General features: G+C 36.6%; 2 protein-coding genes and 1 pseudogene across 2 annotated transcripts in view; 1 reads left to right on the top strand and 2 right to left on the bottom strand.

Annotated features, from left to right (window-relative positions):
- LOC107698723 (calmodulin-lysine N-methyltransferase-like) overlaps positions 1-503 on the bottom strand; it is a 118,750-nt gene extending 118,247 nt beyond the window's left edge. Inside the window, exons 1-2 of the mRNA XM_016499825.1 lie at positions 173-503; positions 1-30 (exon numbers count right to left, since the gene is read on the bottom strand). Of these exons, the coding sequence (XP_016355311.1) occupies positions 1-30; positions 173-292 (150 nt within the window). The 5' untranslated portion in view covers positions 293-503. The remainder of the gene's footprint in view (positions 31-172) is intronic.
- A 1,290-nt stretch (positions 504-1,793) lies between these two features.
- On the top strand, positions 1,794-10,713 carry LOC107698748 (prolyl endopeptidase-like; annotated as a pseudogene).
- Positions 10,714-10,851: 138 nt separating this feature from the next.
- Positions 10,852-20,435, bottom strand: LOC107698747 (neutral and basic amino acid transport protein rBAT-like). Its single transcript, XM_016499850.1, has 10 exons — positions 19,889-20,435; positions 17,900-18,079; positions 17,482-17,624; positions 15,713-15,838; positions 14,958-15,077; positions 13,660-13,784; positions 13,370-13,571; positions 12,985-13,161; positions 11,522-11,647; positions 10,852-11,445 (listed from the first exon to the last, which is right to left on the bottom strand). The coding sequence occupies exons 1-10, from the start codon at positions 20,298-20,300 to the stop codon at positions 11,020-11,022; spliced, it is 2,037 nt and encodes a 678-aa protein (XP_016355336.1). The 5' UTR covers positions 20,301-20,435; the 3' UTR covers positions 10,852-11,019.
- Between the last annotated feature and the right edge of the window lie 243 nt (positions 20,436-20,678).

Below are 20,678 nucleotides of genomic sequence, written 5' to 3' on the forward strand. Positions count from 1 at the left end.
TGAACTGTCGAGCTGCTTCTGTTTCAGAACCTGTATTGTGAGAGATGCATAAAATGCTACTACTGAGACACATCCATATGTCTAACGTGAAAAACGCATTACATTTACGCGTATTGAACCAAACACATGCAATCAGCTGCATATTGAAGGAGATTCACTAAACGCCCCTCACCTGTCGCAGAAGAGCCCAGCGTGCACGGGCCACATCGGTTCCACAGTGAGAGTCGTGATTTTGGAGATTGTTCGCATGCATTTCTGTCGCAGCAAACGGGGGATCTTTAAATGTATTCATGACAGAGCAACCTGCTCGATCTGATCCTATCTCAAGCGGAAAATAACTTATCACAGTATAACGACAACGGAATGCAGAGTCTAAGCGAAGGCTTATTTGGCATATGTTCTCTGAATGTGGTTAAAGTCGATGGTACAGTTTACTACCGTTTTTACCAATTCGCCGGTATGCGCTGGTCTCTGTTGCTTAGTAATAAAATCCCATGCTACTTCCGTACACCACCTCCTCTTGTTGCAGGAGGAAAGGAAATCCAATTCACTACCATAGTCATCGAACACTCCGCTCTATCGGCTATCATCTATGATTGTTGATTCGATTACTCTTGCCTGGACCAGATGTCATATGTTAGCGCCATTAGTGATGAGGATTCTGACTCATTTCCGCGAATCGGTTCTTTTGAACAGTTCGTTTCAAATAACAGATTCAAAAAGCTTTTTTCGTAGCATATTAGTTTTGAAATACTGTAATGGATGCACCTTTTGTGAAGCAGACATAGAGTCATTGGAACATTTGTTTTATTTATGCAAATTCTCTAAAAAATTATGGGATGACCTCTATGCTTGCTTAAGTTTGAAGTAGCCTATGTAATACCTGACTTTGATTTAAAAACTGTAAAATATTTGTCCTTTTGTCGGAATTGTGATGTTGAATTTTTGGTTAATAATATTGTGATTTTGGCCAATTACTTCATTCATAAATGCAGATTCTTTAATAACCCCACTTTATTACTTTTCCAGAAAGATTTAATGGTCTTCTTCAAATCTTTAAAGCTCATGCGTCATAAAAAAGCCCTTAAACTATGTCATCTTTTGGAGGTATTTTTTGATGATTAAGCCCCTTGTATTGTAGGGTCTTTTCCTTTTCTTTTCCTGTATTTATTTGTTTTTCTTCCTTACTTTTCCTGTCATGTTTATTTTGTTTATCTATTTTTTGTTATGCTGCTATTTGGACTTCTTTGAATTGTATTAAGATTTTTCTTACTGTTATTTATTTGGTATTTATGTTCTTCAAGCAATTTAAAAAAAAAAAAAGTTTTGAAATACAGCAACATTAATGAGCATATTCTGGAATAGCGGTGTTTATTTTACATTTATGTGTTCCGGCTGAGATTGCTGCAGCCATTCAGCTCATAAATTAGCAATTTAGAAACTAAATATCAATTGCACTTCACATTAAACAATAAAAAAAAAAAAATTTCAGCTAATTCAGTTCACTAATATGTTCTTGGTTCGTTTTCAGTTGAACATGTCCAAAAGAGTCGGTTTTCGGTTCATGTCAGAGTTGTTGATTCCATAGACATAATAAATAATAAATAAATTAAATACACAGACATAATAAATGAATAATGCATTTATTACGTCTATGGTTGATTCTACAACCGTTCGGACTGATTCAGTCTGATTGCTAAATGAATCTTTCAGACAGGTTTTGTGAACCGATTCAACCGGTTAATTTAAAAGATTCGAATCAAAAGAACGGACATCGCTAGTGTAAATGTCAAAGCACCATTGTTCTACACAGAGCAGCACACGCGCAGCAGGAAAGTTCAAGTATTGTGAATGTGATACTTACGCAGAATCTCAGTGCACTGTATATGACTTTTAAGGAAGCAGTAATACGCCGATTATTCATAATCAAACACTAATTAGACAGTGACAAATTGCTGCATTAAATGAATCTGATCAGTTCCTCATGTCTGCTGCTTTTGCGATCATTTTCACGCAATATACATCGGAGGAACATACACCCATTTATCTCGCGTCTTTACACTGAGGTAGGATCGACTTACTCTACACGGTTATGTTTTCGTTCCATGTACTGTTGTCCTTTGTATTTAAAACAAACCGCAATGAAAGATATATTACTTACAATAGTGCGAATGCAGACAAGGAAAGGACAAAACTAACTGCAGACTGTGAATCCGAATGCAAATTGGGAATAAATGATGTCTGACTGCATCATTACGAAGTCAGATGACATAGCAGATGTTAAAGCATGTATTCGAAGATATTTAAAAATGCAGAAGTAGCCAACATACCCGCAATATTAATGTGTAGTTAATAGCATAACATTTTTTAATCGAGATCAAGAAATTAGGGTTAGAAATATATGACTGTATACAAGGGATGTAATTATTAAATTAAAATGTAATTGTTAATTATATACATACATACATATACACACACACACAATTGCATACATTGGACTACAGTGGAGCTGTCTAAAGCCCAACTACAGAAACTCAGAGATCAAGAGCAGCGTTTTAAAAGAAGATTGCATTCGGTTCATAGGAAGTTTGCAATTGTACCAGAAAATTCAGAGGTAAGCAACTGAAGTGGTGCAAAGTGTGTAAATTATATAATTTTACAAATGATAAATCTCAACATTCCCTCAACATCTTCTCAAGTTCCAGGAACAGCATCATGTATACTTGGAAGATGGCAAAGGGATTTACAGATCGACCCTGGGACACGGTAAAAGATACTTAAAAGAAATCAATGTAAACACATTTTATTAAGTTCCAACTAGAAACAAAGCAATGTTTGCATACAGATGAGCAGGAGATGTTGGAGGTGTTCAATGCCGATTGGGGAGGAGATGGATATGGAACCATCCAGAGGGTCAGACTCTCTCCTACAGAGACCATGCTGGCCGTCACTGTAAAGAAAGACCATCACGAGGAGACCGGATGTGTGTTGGTTCATTTAGGTGGTGTCATCCTTTGTCAAAAGGCCCTGTTGCTTTTAGACAATGTGCTCAGCTTTGGTAAGATCTACTATAATTGAAACTTTCTTGACAAAGAAACATTCTTTTCCTCCTCAAATGTCCTCTCTCTGTGCAGAATGGGCCACAGATGATGTCCTCTACTACAGCACACAGGAGACTCTTCGGTGCCTATGTGTTTTCCGTCTTCATCTCAGTGATTCTGGTGTCCAAACCAGCCTTGTTTATGAAGAAAAGGATCCAGATTAAGTGTCTAATTGTTGGTGAAGGGTGCTTTTGGCTAGCATTGATGTGGTCTTATGCCTGTTCCTCAGGTTCTTTGTGGAGGTCAGTCGTTCCAGAGACCAGAGGCTGGTAACCATTAACTGTAGCAGTAAGATCAGTTCAGGGGTGTGTTTTTTTGACAGCAAGACTCCATTCTCATTCCCCACCCTCATCCAGTCCCGTCAGCCTGGACTGCTTTACCACGTAGAGCACTCGGACAACTACTTGTTCATCCTTGCTAACACTGGAGCAAACCAGGAGTATCAGGTAAGAGTATCAGTATCAGACTTGAGCAGTATTGTTCAGAACTAAATTATAACTGTGTTTATGTGTGACGTTTTTTTCTTTCTCTAATCTCAAGCTGCTTAGGGCACCTTTAGCCTCGCCATCAATGCCACACTGGGTGCCATTGTTCAGTGCTGTTCCTGGAACAGTCATTAAAGATATGGAGCTGCTTCAGGATCGCTGTGTGTTCACAGTGAAAGATTCACAGTGTCGACTTCAGATCCAGACTCTTACCACACAAGAGCCCTATCAGTTAAACACTCACCAGGTGTGAAGAAGAATCACAAATTCACATACAAAACAGCCTAGTGTGTGTTTTTAATGATGCTGAGTTAAAGAGATTTTAGGTGTGTTTTACTGGATATATGACATTTTAATTGATACATTTGTTCGTATGGGGTCCTAGATTACATTACCATTACCATTCAAAATTTTGGGGTTAGTAAGTTCAGTTTTTTCCATTACTTTCAGCAAGGAAGTTTTGAATTGATTGAAAGTGACTGTAAAGACAGTAATACTGTTACAAAAGATTTATGTTTTAAATAAATGCTGTTCTTTTAAACTTTCTATTTATCAATGAATTTGGAAAATATTAAGCAGCACAGCTGTTTTCAACATTGATAATGATAAGAAATATTTCTTGAACACCAAATGAGCATATCAGAATGATTTCTGAAAGATCATGTGACACTGATGACTGCATGCTTAATAAAGCTGAAAATTCAGCTTTGCAATTACCAGGAATTCATTACATTTTATAATATATGAAAATAGACAAGTTACTTTATTTTGTAATATTTCACAATATTACTTGTTTTACTGTATTTATTATCAACTAAATGCAGCCTTGGTGAGCACAAGTGACTTCTTTCAAAAACTTTATAAAATCTTACAGACCCTACATTTTTGAATTGTAGTGCATAATAATATTCATTTTGAAATGAACCCGTTATTAATTTGAAATACAGCATAGATTTTGAAAGACCTAGAATATCATCATTGAACCTTGAAACCTTTACTATAAAGTAAGCATGCACTTTTAGTTAGTTATATGATATAGTTTCTTTTTGCGGTCTTTTTCTTAGAAGGTATTTTATTCATGTTGTCAAGTTTAGATGTTGCTTTTATTCATTTCTCGCCATGAAAATGCCATGAAGTATCAACCTGAAACTTCACGTTCAGTAAATCTCTTTGATATATTAAAAGGACCTTGGGCTGTAGACTCCATTAATGTTTCTGTTTTGCTCTTAGCTTCCTCACTGGGCCTGTGATTTATCGCCGCAGCGTGTTGGAACTGTGGACAGAGGGTCATTTGCTTTCCTCCTGTCCTCCCCAGTGCACCCACCTGTACGCTACCTCTATTCCTCCAGAGAATAAAAGCTCTCCGTAACAGAGGACAACACCGAGTACATCTCCCTCACTGAGTTTAACACGACACGCCTGCAGGCAGCCAGTCAGGTATGAGTCATTTATATGTGAGAAGTCTTAAAGGTACAGTGGTACAAAAAGCAGCCCAATGCCTGTGTTTTTAGGATGGTACAATGGTGTCTTTGACTCTCCTCCGCATGCCAGCATTATCTGAGCTGCATAAGGCTCTACTGCTCCTGCATGTATATGGAGCTTATGGTGTTGATCTCAATATGGCCTTCAGTACTGAGAAGAGACTGCTGCTGGAGGACGGCTGGGCTCTGGCCTACTGCCATGTCAGGTACTGAACTACAACTCTAATCATCTTTTTTCATAGGTGCATTACCGTTGAAAAGTTTGGGGTCAGTAAGACTTTTTTAATATTTAAAAAGAAGTCTCTTATGCTCATCAAGACTGCATTTATTTGTTCAATAATACAGTAAAAACACAAATATTATTAAATATTACAATTTAAAAGAACTGCTGTTTTAATATAATTTAAAATGTCATTTATTCCTGTGAAGGCAAAGCTGAATTTTCAGCATCATTACTCCAGTCTTCAGTGATCCTTCAGTAATCATTCTAATATGCTAATTTGGTGCTTATTATTATTATTAATATGCTGCTTAATATTTTTGTGGAAACGTGATTTCAGGATTATTTGATGAATAGAAAGTTCAAAAGAATAACATTTATTTGAAATAGAGTAATTTTTTGTAACATTATAGATGTCTTTTCTGTTACTTTTGATCAATTTAATGCATCTTTGCCGAATAAAAGCATTAATTTATTTTTAAAAATCTTTCTGACCCAAAATTGAGAACAGTAGTGAATGTTGAAATACTTGGGATTTGTAGTCCTTGAGTATTAATATCAACATAAGCAGTTGGCAAAGCATCTTTATTGTGTGCTTTGTGTTGTTTGTAACGGGGCAGGGGTGGTGGTGAGCTTGGTGAGCGTGGTCTAGCGTGGCGTCAAGCGGGTTCTGTGCTACAGAAGCGGAGGGGAGTGGAAGATCTTGCTGCCTGCATTCAGACTCTTCATCACTTGGGAGTGTCTCATCCTGCTCTTCCCGCCCTCACTGCTCACAGTGCTGGAGCTGTCCTAGTGGGGGCGCTGTGCAACCATAACCCACAGCTTCTTAAAGCTGTAACTCTACAGGTGGATCTTTAATACATAATCTTACACATTCCCTGAGCCTTATTTTCATAGTTATATGAAGTTGTAATTCTCGGCAGGCACCTTTTCTGGATGTTCTTGGCACAATGCAAGACCCTTCCTTGCCGCTTACTGTAGAGGAGAGAGGGGAGACCCCCTTATAATAGAACACAGGGACAACATTGCCTCTTACTGTCCCTGTCACAACATTATACCTCAGGTAAATCACTCAGATGTCACTTCCACTACCATTCAAATGTTTGGGCTCAATATGATTTTTTTTTTTCAAAGAAATTAATACTTTTAGCAAGGATGGGTTAAATTGATCAAAAGTGACAGTAAAGGCATTTATAATGTTACAAAAGATTTCTGTTTCAAATAAATGCTGTTAATTTTCTATTCAACATACTGAAAAAAAAATGCATCACGGTTTCAATATTAAGCAGCACAACTGTTTTCAACGTTGATAATACTAATAAATGTTTCTTGAGCAGCAAATCAGCATATTATAATGAGCATATTATATTATAATGATTTTTGAAGGATCATGTGATACTGAAAACTGGAGTAATGATGCTGAAAATTCAGATTTGCCATCACAGGAGTAAATTACATTTTTAAATATATTCAAATAGAAAACAGCCATTTTAAATTGTAATAATATTTCACAAATATACAGTTCATACTGTATTTTTAATCAAATAAATGCAGTCTTGGTGAGCATAAGAGATTTTCAAAACCATTAAAAAACCGTGCCAACCCAGGGCTCTATGCTTACTTTTCTTTTTAGGAGCACAGTCAAAAATTTAGGAGCACCTTCTAATCAATAATCCAAAATTTGATTAAAAATTAAAACGACAGAATTTTCAGTCGCACGCAGTAGTTTTCAGTCGCAAATGCTGTAGAGCCCTGCTACCCACATTTTTGATTGGTTGTGTGCAGTGTGTGTCTTATAATTCAGGAGTCAACTGTTTCTTTTCTTTTTTTTTAACAGCTTTACCCATCCATGTTGATCGCTGCATACTCAGAGGACCGTAGAGTTCCTTTATCTGGGGTCATGAAGTATGTGGAAAGACTAAAGAAGGCCATCCAAGTGTGTACCACTCGGGTCAGTGTTAACGGTGAGTGTAAAAATGCTCTAATCAGCCTTTTTAAACATCTTTGCACTTCTCATATTGCTCTAGCACATAAAATAAAGCCATTTTAGCCCACAGGTAAGAGGTGTGCACAAAGTGGACCATTACAAATCACTGTAATGCACAGCCTTGAGTGGAGCATTGCTACAGCAGTATGACAAAAGCCAATAATAATAATAATCAATAAGTAAATATATTTATGATAATTCTTCCATCAACTAGACAGAATATAGATAGATAGATAGATAGATAGATAGATAGATGTTGGTTTTGATTGCTTCTATTGTCCTCATTTGTTAGTCGCTTTGGATAAAAGTGTTTGCTCACATCCAGCACACTCCCTCTTTGAACTGTTGCCATCTGGTCGACGCTACAGAGCTCTGAGCACCAGAACGACCAGACACAGGAACCGTTTCTTCCATCCATCTCATGAACACTTGACAATAACTGTGGAACACACAACACTATTTATACACTCATACACTTATTTATCTAACACACATCCTTAGTCTACATCTCAAATTTGCACATAACATACCTGTACTTACAAAACTGTCTATTGTAATATACCTGCACATACAATTGTCAATTTATATATTGTTATTCCTTATTTACTTGTTCTATTGTTTTTTTTTCTTTTATTATCTGTGTTTTTGTTCTGTTGCTGTCATTCTGTTGCACTGCGGAAGCTTCTGTCATGAAAACAAATTCCTCGTATGTGAAAACATACCTGGCAATAAATTATGCATACAAAATATCTGCATGAAACAGAAACATAAGAGCTGAATGAGACTCAGATTCACTCCCTGCCAGCAGGTTGCGCTTAAACGTTTCCTTGGTTTCTGCTGTAAACAAAGCAGCGCTGCACTTATGAACTTTAAAGGGATACTCCACCCCAAAATGAACATTTTGTCATTAATCACTTACCCCCATGTCGTTCCAAATCCATCCAAAATATCTTAAATTGTGTTCCGAAGACGAACGAAGCTTTTACGGGTTTGGAACAACATGGGGGTAAGTGATTAATGACAAAATTGATTTTCAACCGGCTCGCGGTTATTCGTTACATCCCTAATTATTTATTATAGTAATTAATATTATTAATATTAATTTTTACATTGGTGTATTTGATCATATATCTGGAATCTCATTAGCCCACAAAGATTTAATCATATATTATCAAAACATTACAGCTGCGATATTAAAAACTACTTCTAAACCAAGTGAAGTATAATGGAAATGAACTTGGAGGTCACTGGCTGTAATCCCAGCTCTCAAATAAACCCCTGGGTTTAAGAGAAGCACTTACACTCTCTCCTCAGGAGAGAAGAGCACTGATCTGGAAACAGGTGATGTGGAGCGATTCCTCTCCATATCAACCTGAGGTCACCTTGTGTGCGAGCTGCTCCATGAGACACGCTGTCAGCACATCTTAGTCCGGACCCCCTCTGTTAGATTTCCTCTCCATCTGTGTGCTATTAATTATCTTTATTATACACACAGAGACACCTTCGCTAACACCCCACACACATACACAAAGAAAACAAACAAAAGTTCCTCTAATCTTCCCCATTCCTCTCCAGGAGATAAAACGCTGATCACACATGCTGCCAGCTCAGACGATTAACATGTTTATGAGATAGTCCATCAGGCAAGGAGATAAGGAATAATGCACTGAGCTGTGCCAAGGTCAGGAGAAGGTTTGTGAAACATGCGGCCCAGAGGAGGAGCGGGATGGAGAGGGACACCGGCGGCCATACTGCAGATAAGAGGCAGATGACAGAGTTTTAAGGATTAGGCATATGATTTTTACAGTCAGCTTCACTTCAGAGAGATCCCATCGCCGTGGGGAAATAATCATCCACTCTGTTTCAAGAGCGTTGACTTTAAAGTGCTGGATGTGATGCCCAGGTGTTGTGACGGAGAGCCAGTGTACCGGATTACGCTTGGATATTGTCGGTCTAGTTTTACAGATTCAGTGCGTTTGGCTTCATAACAAACATAAACTAGTGTGCTTCAATTTCTTTATTTATCTACCATATTCATGTTCCCAAGTGCCAATTTTTGCTTCTTACATTTATTTAAAGGAGCTTTAGTAACTTTTTCCTTATTAAAAGGTTTTACACCAGTGTTGTTTTTGTTAGCTGAAACTATTTTAAATCATTTTTGTTAAACTGAAATAAGATATTAAATATTAGATGAAAATTTTTTATGAAAAATTCCTCAGTTGCCTGAGGAACTAACTGAAATACTAGTGAAGTACTAGAATTATTTAAATTGAAATAAAAATAAACGAGGTAAATAGGAACAAATATAAAAGCATGAATGAAAATGATGTGCACAAAACAAAATGACTAAAACTAAACTAAATAAAATTGATGTGAAAACTAAAAAGAGTTAATAAAAAAAAAAATACTATAATAGTATAAATATAAATAATACTAAAATAATACTCTTTTACGCATAAGGAAATTAATACTTTCAAAAAATGTTTCAAATCACCTACACTCAAAGACTCCAGTCAAATGTAAACAATATTAATTACATGTAAAACATTATGGATAGTTCACCTAAAATGTAATTTCTTTCATCATTTTCTCACCCTCATTTTGTTCCAAAAAATTGATATTTTGAAGAATGTTGGTAACCATTACTTTTCCCCATACTATAGAAGTCATTGGCTACCAGCAACTGTTTTGTTACTATTCTTCAAAATATCTTGTTCAACAGAAGGAAAATTTGTTTGCGGAATAAATACATTGTGGCTGCATTTCTACAAAGGCATCGGTAACTGATGTCACTTTATGTTCAGTTTAAAATACATGTTCACCTGTGCCTCTTTATTTGACATGTTCAACGAGTAGCACGTGTCCCAGCTGTCATTCTGGACCTGCAGCCAGGAGGTGATCACTTTGGCCCTGAGGATTTTCATCTGTCTTTGAATGAGGTACATAAACACTCAATTATATTCATCCTGCACCTTATCAGACCGAATTGTTAAATTACCTGCTGCCTATGTTAACACACTCAAGCATAATACTTCAGCATGCTGGCTATTATAAAGCTTCGGATTAATCATTAAGGTTGTCATTACATAAACTTCATGATCACGTAAAACTTCATTTTAGCATTATAGACATACTTTTTTCTCTCACAGTTTGATGTCACACATTAACTTATACTGTACTGTTGTTAGAATGCTGTTAGTGAGACTAACAGCTTAAGTTTACAGCTTTATGTCATGGTGTATTTTTTTTTCTTTCACAGAGTGCCCGACAGTTAGCCTTTCTTTACACAGAACTTGGACTAGACCACCAAAAAACTCAACAGAGACCAAAAGAAAGGTCAAATAACCTGACTGGCAAGTCTCATAGACCACGAGACTAAATTATATGTGTATGTGTGAGTGAAAAACAACCAGACAAAACGTTTTTCTTATTTTTCCTAATAAACCAAACATTTATTTTGTTACATAGATGTTAGTTATTTTCGTTTGAATAAAAGTGTGTCTGACAAAATCAGCTTGCATTGCATTGTGTTCACACTGAACACAAACAGTACACACTCTCTCGCCAATCAGAAGACACTTGATGTTCAGTCTACAGTAATATGGAGTGAGATTTTGGACCAATGAGATTTCAAAGTGGGCAGGACTAACCAGCATGACACCACTGAAATAAATCATGGAATAGATAGCCTTTATCATTTGTCACTGTGTCGGTCAAGCTAGGACACATCTTCTAGAAAGTATCTTCAACACTTGTACAGAATATCTAGTGCAGGCAAGTAGCAGGCTTCCTCAGAAACATAGCACTCAGATGCATGGTTCGGGTGAAAGCGCTGATTGGTGGAATATTCCAGGAGCAGTCCTTGCCCTTGAGATGTCAGAATTCTGGATTTAGAGAAAGTCTTTTGACTTATTGGCAGTGTACTTAAATGCACAGTAAGAGTATCTGGCAACTCACTAACTGAAGACAAGTCTGTTGTAGTATCCTTGCCGAAGTTTAGAACCACCAGGAAGGCTTTGTTGAGTCCATCCAGCTCACGCAAATAAGCAAATACATTGACATCACTCCAGATGAAGCAGAACCAGCCTCGGGACAGGGCCAACTCAGCCCCTTTGAGCAAAGTCAGAGCACGATACTGTGAAATGGTGGAGTCTGGATCAGCCTGCTGAAGCTGGAGAGAAAAATATGACCTGGGATTAGAGGTTTTCCTACTTTAACATACTTGTCAGCAGTCTGAATCAATGTACCTCCACATTGACAGTGCTGTAGTCTGGAGCGATGTCTAGCCATGTGCCATTTTCACTGTCACTAAAACCAGCATTGAACTGATCGTTCCACTGCATTGGTGTTCGCTGCGGGTCCCGACTGTTGCTCTAGATTTTAAAAGAAAAAAATAAAATAATGCATTAAGTTGATCATTTCTAAATGCTTTTTTAAAATTGTAATAATATTTCACAATATACAGTATAGAAAATATTCACCCCCCTTTAAAATTATCACATTTTGTTGCTTTGCAGCCTGAAATGAAGATGGGCGCAGTTTTTGTTTTATCCAGCTGTATTTACTCAGTGCAACTTATAACGTCCAAGTGAAAGATATAACACCAACATGCCAGAAAAAAATAAATATAAAAAAGAATCACTGAGTTGGGAAAAGAATCACCCTCCTCATAAAATGACTTGTAGACTCAATCAGATGGAGCTAATCACCTTCTCAATGGCACACAAAGCCATTTGACTTTCAACTGTGCTCATTTTGATTAGCTCAGCATGAAAAGAGCTTTCCTGGAGTATTTCAGTCCTTGGTAGTGCAACTGAAGCAAACAATCAACTATGGGTGGCAAGGCACTGTCAAAAGATCTCCGGGATAAAGTTGTGGACAGGCATAAGTCAGAAGATGGATATAAAAAATGTCTAAGGCTTTATCAATGCCTAGAAGCACAGTGAAGTCTATTATTAAGGCGTGGAGGGTATTTGGTAAAACACAGACCCTCCCTGGATCAGGACGTCACTCCGAACTGGATGAAAGAGGCAGGAGGGAACTGGTCTGAGAGGCGACCAAGAGGCCTACAGCAACAATGAAGCAGTTGCAGGAATTTATGACAAAGAGTGTCATTGTGTGCATGTGACAACAATATCACAAATTTGAGGCAGATGAGACTAAAATTTAATTATTGGCCTCAACACGAAACAATATGTCTGGAAATCCAATACAGAAATCCAATACAGCTCACCATCCAAATAACAGCATTCCTCCAGTAAAACATGGAGGTGGTAATACAGTGATTGTTTTTTTTTTCTGTTCATTTATTATATGTTGGTGTTCTATCTTTCACTTGGAAGTTGCACTGAGTAAATACAGCTGGATAAAACAAAAACTGTCCATCTTCATTTCAGGCTGCAAAGAAACAAAATGTGATTATTTTAAAGGGTGTGATTCTTTTCTATACCCACTGTATATGACCACCATGGCTACATTTAATTGTTCAAATAATTGTATTTATCAAATAAATGTAGCCTTGGTGATCATAAGTGACATCTTTCAAAAACCTTTAAAAATCTTACCAACCAAAGTTTTATTATTAAATATATATTTTAAAATATAGTATATTTATTTTATACATCAAACATAGTATAACTGTATAAAAGTTCTACATTTTAATGTGTTTAATGTAACTATTACTTAAAAAAAAAAAGTATTTTTCACTTACTGGATCATGCTGTCCAAAAGGATCCTGAATTACAGATACATTTACGTTCACCATGCCAATCTCTTCTCCATAGTATGTTGTGGGAGTTCCAGGCAGTGTTAACAACAGCATGTTTATAGCACGTATATATTCCTTACCAGCACTTGAGGTTATACGTGGCTTGTCATGGTTTCCCACCTATAGACGTACACAAACATATTTTGTGCATGTGACAAACTCAACAAACTGTATTGTAAAGTTTATATATAAATCTGAAGTGTGCAATTTTTTAAAATCAGTTTGACCAGCCAAAGGCAAACAAACCATTTAGCAATGCTAGTGTTTCAGGTTTAAATATTTCAAGTGATCTGATTCTTAATGAACTGACAGACATCTGGTCACTCACCACCCAGTTTGGCCATTTTCCCTTCGGCATGTTTGACATCCATAAATGAACCAAGCGTTTGGCTTGATTTCCTGACAGATCATCAGGAAGGTACAGCAGATAGAAGTTAAAGGGGAAGTCGCTTTCAGTAACATAGCTTGTGCCATAGTACCTCATGGTTTTTCCTATTTCTTCATAATCATAACACTCAGTCACCATGAACCTGTTTGGTAAGAGAAAAAAACACGAGCCATTTACAAGAGAGAGGAAAAAATAGTATATTGATGAAGAAGAGGAAGAACTGAGGATACCTGTAGTGGCCAGGCTCTCTGCTGTAGGCGTCCAGCTCTATCCTCCATTGTGTCAGGATCTCATGCAAGCCCTGTTGTGTGTAGGTGTAGTCATGGTACAGCTCAAACTCTGTGTCCACAGTCGACTGAAGGACATCAAAAGAAGAAATAAAGAAAATAACACTGTTGTTAGTCACACTGCACACTTGAAAATGTGTAATCTTACTAAATAAAAATGAAAATAGTTTATTACTAAATATGGTATACACTATTTTTTTTTTAATGAAATTAATATTTTTTAAGCAAGGACACGTTAAATTGATCAAAAGTGTCAGTAAAGCATTTATAATGTTAAAAAATTGTTTATAATAAATGCTATTATTTTGAACATTCTAATTATTAAAGTATCCTTAAAATTTTAATTTATCCTATTGAAATTTCCATAATATTAAAAAGCACAACTGTTTTCAATGGAAGTCAATCGGGTAAGGCAAGGCATTGTACATTTAGAAAATAAATGAATAAGGCTGATGATACATGGGGCAACGTTTTTTGAGCGATGTTGCTTGGGACATTTCACATTGAGAATGGATAACAAACGTCTATCTGGATACTTTAGATCGGTCGTGGGCCCTGTCATCTGGTTGCCCGTTGGTGGCAACATTGCTCAAAAAGTTGCCCCGTGTATCATCAGCCTAAAATCTGTGCTGAATAAAAATCCAAGTGAAAAAAAAAAAAAAAAAGTATTATGCTGATAATGCATAACCAGAATGCCATCTACCTAGACCAGCAGTCCTTCCACTACAGAAACACTAAAGAAAACTTTTACTGCTCAAAAACAGATATCCGTGTATGAAATAATGCTTTTACAGAAATACAAACACATTTCTGCGTTTATACATTCTGAAATGTCTTGCCTTGAAAATTATTTCCTATGGTAATCAACATGTCACAGATGATCAGTTTTAACTTGTGTTGAACCCGGAACATTCCTCTAAGTTAATTCTAACAAGTCCATGAGGAGCAGAAAGACAAATCACTGAAGAAAAGGGCCAAGACCATTGAGTCATTTCCCTAGATCTTCAATGGCTTTGAAATCATCTGGAATTAGGATAATGGGAATGACTTGCCAGTAAATCCATAGAAATATGCACTATTAATCCTTAAATGACATTGTGAGAACAAAGAACAGTAATATGACTCCTCCTGAATGAATTCGAAGAACATTTTTGACTCTGGCAGATGAAGTGCTACAACAAATAAGTGTGTAAACTGAATGTTTTCATTTTCACGTGGTTATATAGCATTGTTGGGCTTACTGGATCTTGGTCAGGGTCGACCTGGGGTTCATTTCTCAAATGTGTGGCCTCAAGCATGTGTTTCACAGCGTCCATGCGGAACCCATCCACCCCCTTCTTCAGCCAGAAATGGATTATGTCCTATTAGACAGATGTGGAACAAAGAGGGTCCATGTTTGTAATGAAACATGATATGGTATGGTGGATTGCAGCTCTGCATAAAGAGCCTTTTTGTTGAAGAGCATGAAGGCCAATGTTCCTCCCTCCACATTATTTAAAAATATAAGGCCCTGACATAATGCTGAACACAATTCACTTTTTCTAACATTTAAACATGCTGTATTACTCATCCTGTGTAAATGAAACATAAAACGGTCTATTACTTTATGTAAACGCATAACTTACTAGTTTCAGAGGGGTTACTATTACCAATGGCAGAATAAGACACTTTCATTCAGACATAGTCCCCCATTCTCTTAATATTCTTTCTCATTCTCTCAAAGCAACATTCACGCATACATTCCAAAATCACATTCATTATATATCAAAAAAAGTAATGTAAATGAAAATCTTAAAAAGTCATGGAAAAATATTTTTGCAGTTAAGCTCAAGCTCAAACATTTAATTGGCTACAAGAAAAAAACACACACACACAACACAAGCGAGCTTGTACTGCTTGTTGCTTTGTCTCATCGCACCCAGTTAAGACGGTGTACAAGTCTGCATGATGTTCATAGTCAAGCCGTTATATGCAAGCTTCATTAGCTCTGCCTTACCGTCATCTCCTCTATGACTCGGGGGTTACGGTAGTTCAGATCTGGCTGTTCTTTGAGGAACTGATGGAAATAGCACTGTTGTCGCATCTCATCATACTCCCAGGTGGAATTCCCGAAGACACTCACCTGATGAAGCAAACAATGTGACACTATAGTCAACCACATCTTATTACTTATATGCAGTTGAGTTTCATTCAATCCCAATAGTAACAAATAAATAAATAGTGTGGCGTATAACGTGGGATGGAATATAACAGACGAGCATTCTGGATAGCACTGATTCTTTATGTCAAGCCATAAAATTCAAGATCCAAATACAGCAGCTGTCACTATTCACTGATTTGTTTGCAGTGCGAGGATGGACAATCATACCCAGTTGTTTGGAGGTTTGTCTGGTGTGCAGTTAACCCAGATATAGTAGTCTTTATAGGGCTCTGTGCCATTACGGCTAAGTTGGAACCAGATGTGTTTGTCGCTGGTGTGGTTCGGGATGTAGTCCATGATCAGCTTTAGACCTGGGCCAAAAAACAAAGCCTAACATTAATGCTGATATCAAACACAACATTTTATAGTGATATGACAATGTAATAATAGTGTTATAACACTAAGTTTGTAACTTAATTATTAACCCTCATGTTACTCATGAAGCTGCAATATGCTAAAATTCAAATTATAGTCATAAACACAGCAAAAATGATGACAGTACAAATTTGTGAATGTGTTACATGTTGCTGGTTGATGACTAATTTGAATGAAACATCACCGATCATTTATTAGAAAGCATGTCCACCTTTGTCATGCATGCTTGCCAGGAGGTCGTCAAAGTCTCCCATGGTTCCGAAGATGGGATCAATCTCCCTGAAGTCCTCCACATCATATCCAAAGTCTCTCATAGGAGACTTGTAGAATGGGCTGATCCAGATTGCTTTAATGTTCAGGAACTCAAAATGACTCAGTTTGTCCTTGATTCCTGCAGTCAAACAGTGAATTATAAAACAGTTATCTACAAAGTATGCACGTTTGTTCTGTACTACGACCTTCAACAATTCATTTATCTTGGTCACACCAACCTTTATAATCACTCCAATCTTTTAATATCTAAATGTGAACATTTTGGAAGGTCAATCAAGTTATAAGTCTCTTATAACGTAGAAGATAAGCGCTGGTGTTTTGTGTTATCCACAATGTTTGCTTTGTGTGGACATGTTTCAAAGTAAAATACTAATCACCCTGTAATGTACAGCTGTAAAATCAGTTTTATGTACTTTATGGAATGTGTAGATGTAATTTTGCCTATTTACATAAGAGCATTTAAACAATTTCCTCCTCTTGCTTGAAACAGAATATGCTGCAGTACAGAATCATTATGAAGGAAAAACATGGCTTTTGTGTGCCTGTCCAAGCCATCAATACACTCACTTCTCAAATAACGCTACAGCTGGAGTGAACTCTCATCTACTGAAAAGATAATTGTTTTTCAAGGCAGCTTGATACACTACTACTTACTTTGTCCTGTCTCTTTTGTTTTGTTTTCTGTTTTAGGCCAATTTTCTTACATGGGCACATTATGCACACTAGGATGTGTGCAGGTACATTGGGAGTTCTAACAAATAAATAAATAGTGTGGCGTATAACGTGGGATGGAATATAACAGACGAGCATTCTGGATAGCACTGATTCTTTATGTCAAGCCATAAAATTCAAGATCCAAATACAGCAGCTGTCACTATTCACTGATTTGTTTGCAGTGCGAGGATGGACAATCATACCCAGTTGTTTGGAGGTTTGTCTGGTGTGCAGTTAACCCAGATATAGTAGTCTTTATAGGGCTCTGTGCCATTACGGCTAAGTTGGAACCAGATGTGTTTGTCGCTGGTGTGGTTCGGGATGTAGTCCATGATCAGCTTTAGACCTGGGCCAAAAAACAAAGCCTAACATTAATGCTGATATCAAACACAACATTTTATAGTGATATGACAATGTAATAATAGTGTTATAACACTAAGTTTGTAACTTAATTATTAACCCTCATGTTACTCATGAAGCTGCAATATGCTAAAATTCAAATTATAGTCATAAACACAGCAAAAATGATGACAGTACAAATTTGTGAATGTGTTACATGTTGCTGGTTGATGACTAATTTGAATGAAACATCACCGATCATTTATTAGAAAGCATGTCCACCTTTGTCATGCATGCTTGCCAGGAGGTCGTCAAAGTCTTCCATGGTTCCGAAGATGGGATCAATCTCCCTGAAGTCCTCCACATCATATCCAAAGTCTCTCATAGGAGACTTGTAGAATGGGCTGATCCAGATTGCTTTAATGTTCAGGAACTCAAAATGACTCAGTTTGTCCTTGATTCCTGCAGTCAAACAGTGAATTATAAAACAGTTATCTACAAAGTATGCACGTTTGTTCTGTACTACGACCTTCAACAATTCATTTATCTTGGTCACACCAACCTTTATAATCACTCCAATCTTTTAATATCTAAATGTGAACATTTTGGAAGGTCAATCAAGTTATAAGTCTCTTATAACGTAGAAGATAAGCGCTGGTGTTTTGTGTTATCCACAATGTTTGCTTTGTGTGGACATGTTTCAAAGTAAAATACTAATCATCCTGTAATGTACAGCTGTAAAATCAGTTTTATGTACTTTATGGCATGTGTAGATGCTATTTTGCCCATTACATAAGAGCAATTAAACAACCTCCTCCTATTGCTTGAAACAGAATATGCTGCAATACAGACCATTATGAAGGAAAAACATGGCTTTTGTGTGCCTGTCCAAGCCATCAATACACTCACTTCTCAAATAACGCTACAGCTGGAGTGAACTCTCAGCTACTGAAAAGATAATTGTTTTTCAAGGCAGCTTGATACACTACTACTTACTTTGTCCTGTCTCTTTTGTTTTTTCTGTTTTAGGTCAATTTTCTTACATGGGCACATTATGCACACTAGGATGTGTGCAGGTACATTGGGAGTTCTTAAAATGATACTAAAAATACATGATTCAAACCCAAGTTTTCTGTTTTAGGCCAATTTTCTTACATGGGCACATTATGCACACTAGGATGTGTGCAGGTACATTGGGAGTTCTCAAAATGATACTAAAAATACATGATTCAAACCCAACACAGAGGTTCTCATATCTCATAACGATATTACAGTATGTAAGATTTATAGATTACAGAACAATTTACTTTAATTATTACATAATTTTGTATGTAAACATGGACAAAATAATGGCTATTTCCAAATGTATAGTATTTTGAAATATGCAACAAGAAAGGGATATTTAATTGATATTATATATATATATATATATATATATATATATATATATGATAGATCTTTTCTAACAATATAAATATTTGTTATCACTTCTTAACGATTTAACACATCCTTGCTGAATAAGTTTTAATTTCTTTCAAAAAAAGAAAGAATAAACATTTACTGACCCCAAACTTTTGAACTGTAGTGCATATTGTTAGAAAATATTCCTATTTTAAAGAAATGCTCTTCTTTTTAACTTTTTATTCATCAAAGAATCCTGAAAAAAAGTATCACAGGTTCCAAAAAAATATTAAGTAGCACAACAGTTTCCAGCACTGATAATAAATCAGCATATTAGAATGATTTCTGAAGGATCATGTGAGTAATGATGCTGAAAATTCAGCTTTGCATCACAGGAATAAATGAGATTTTAATGTATATTAAAATAGAAAATCATTATTTATCATAATAATATTTCACAATATTACATTTTTTCCTGTATTTTTGATCAAATAAATGCAGCCTTGATGAGCATAAGAAACTCCTGTAAAAAACATTAAAAATTGTTCTGATCCCAAACTTTTGACCGGTAGTGTATGTCTAATAATGCTTACCAAAATTAAAGAAATGATAGAATTACAGAAAAAATATAAATAACTTAAAAATTTAAAAGAAATATTAAAAAACAAACAAAATACAAAAATAAATAAATAAAAATAATAAAAGCCCAAAATTACTAAAACATAAAAAAACAAATCAATGAAATGAAAGCTGAAATTTAATGCCAAAATAACAATGTAATGAAGGGAATAACAATTTCACATTGATTCATGGCAACATATTTTTTACTCTATTAATCTGTAGTGTTTTACCTTAAAGATCAGAAATTACCTTTGAGGTCTCCAACACCATCAGCATTTGAATCTTTGAATGATCGTGGATAAACCTGATAGACCGGAGACAGCTGCCACCAGCTCATGCATCGAGGTGACAGCGCCACGATCGTAACGGTCATGGCAATAAGGGCCAAGGTGCATGCAATGATCAGCCAGAAAATAATCTCTCGAGGTATGCGGTAGCAGGCTTTGCTGGAGTATAACATCAGGACCTCTTTGGGCATCCCAGCATACGGCTTAATCTGAGCGTACTCGTTCTCCTCCGACCCGGTGACAGAGACGCTGGTGGCCTGCTGCTCTCGAGTGCTTGATGCATCGGATGTATCATCATCTTCTTGAAAGGCTTCATTCTGGACGCCTTCTTGCAGCTCCAACGCGTCGATGTTGGTGATTTTGGTCGAACTCATCTTTCTTGCTTCATTCAGTCCCAAAGAACAACACTTGTAAGAGCCGACACGGAGGGAGTCCTGTTAAATAGGGGCATTCACAAGTCCATAGTACACAACACTCATTCAGTCTCCATCCTTCTCAACACACAATAAAACCCCTCCCAGAGGAATGTTGCAGAGATTAGCAAAGCCAATCACACACTGCCTCGGCTACATATTATTGTAAAAGTCAGGTAACTCATCTTGGCATTGGCTATGCGACAAAGTGACAGTTTACAATGTTTTAGTGTTGCTGACAACTGTCTACACAGGGTTCTCACACCCCTCGGAATATAACCACAATATACTAAACTCTAATATGTAACACTTTAATTAGCAAACTAAAGCTAGGTAGTT

The sequence above is a fragment of the Sinocyclocheilus anshuiensis genome, unplaced genomic scaffold, assembly GCF_001515605.1.
Source record: "Sinocyclocheilus anshuiensis isolate Anshui unplaced genomic scaffold, SAMN03320099.WGS_v1.1 scaffold1015, whole genome shotgun sequence".
Taxonomy (NCBI): Eukaryota; Metazoa; Chordata; class Actinopteri; order Cypriniformes; family Cyprinidae; genus Sinocyclocheilus; species Sinocyclocheilus anshuiensis.

Excerpts from the sequence above, each read along its gene's own strand:
- LOC107698747 (XM_016499850.1), bottom strand. The coding sequence starts at position 20,300 with ATGAGTTCGACCAAAATCACCAACATCGACGCGTTGGAGCTGCAAGAA. Across the intron at positions 15,839-17,481 it reads ACAAACCTCCAAACAACTGG|GTGAGTGTCTTCGGGAATTC; the intron begins GTATGATTGTCC and ends TTGCTTCATCAG. Across the intron at positions 15,078-15,712 it reads GAGTCATAGAGGAGATGACG|GACATAATCCATTTCTGGCT; the intron begins GTAAGGCAGAGC and ends TCTGTCTAATAG.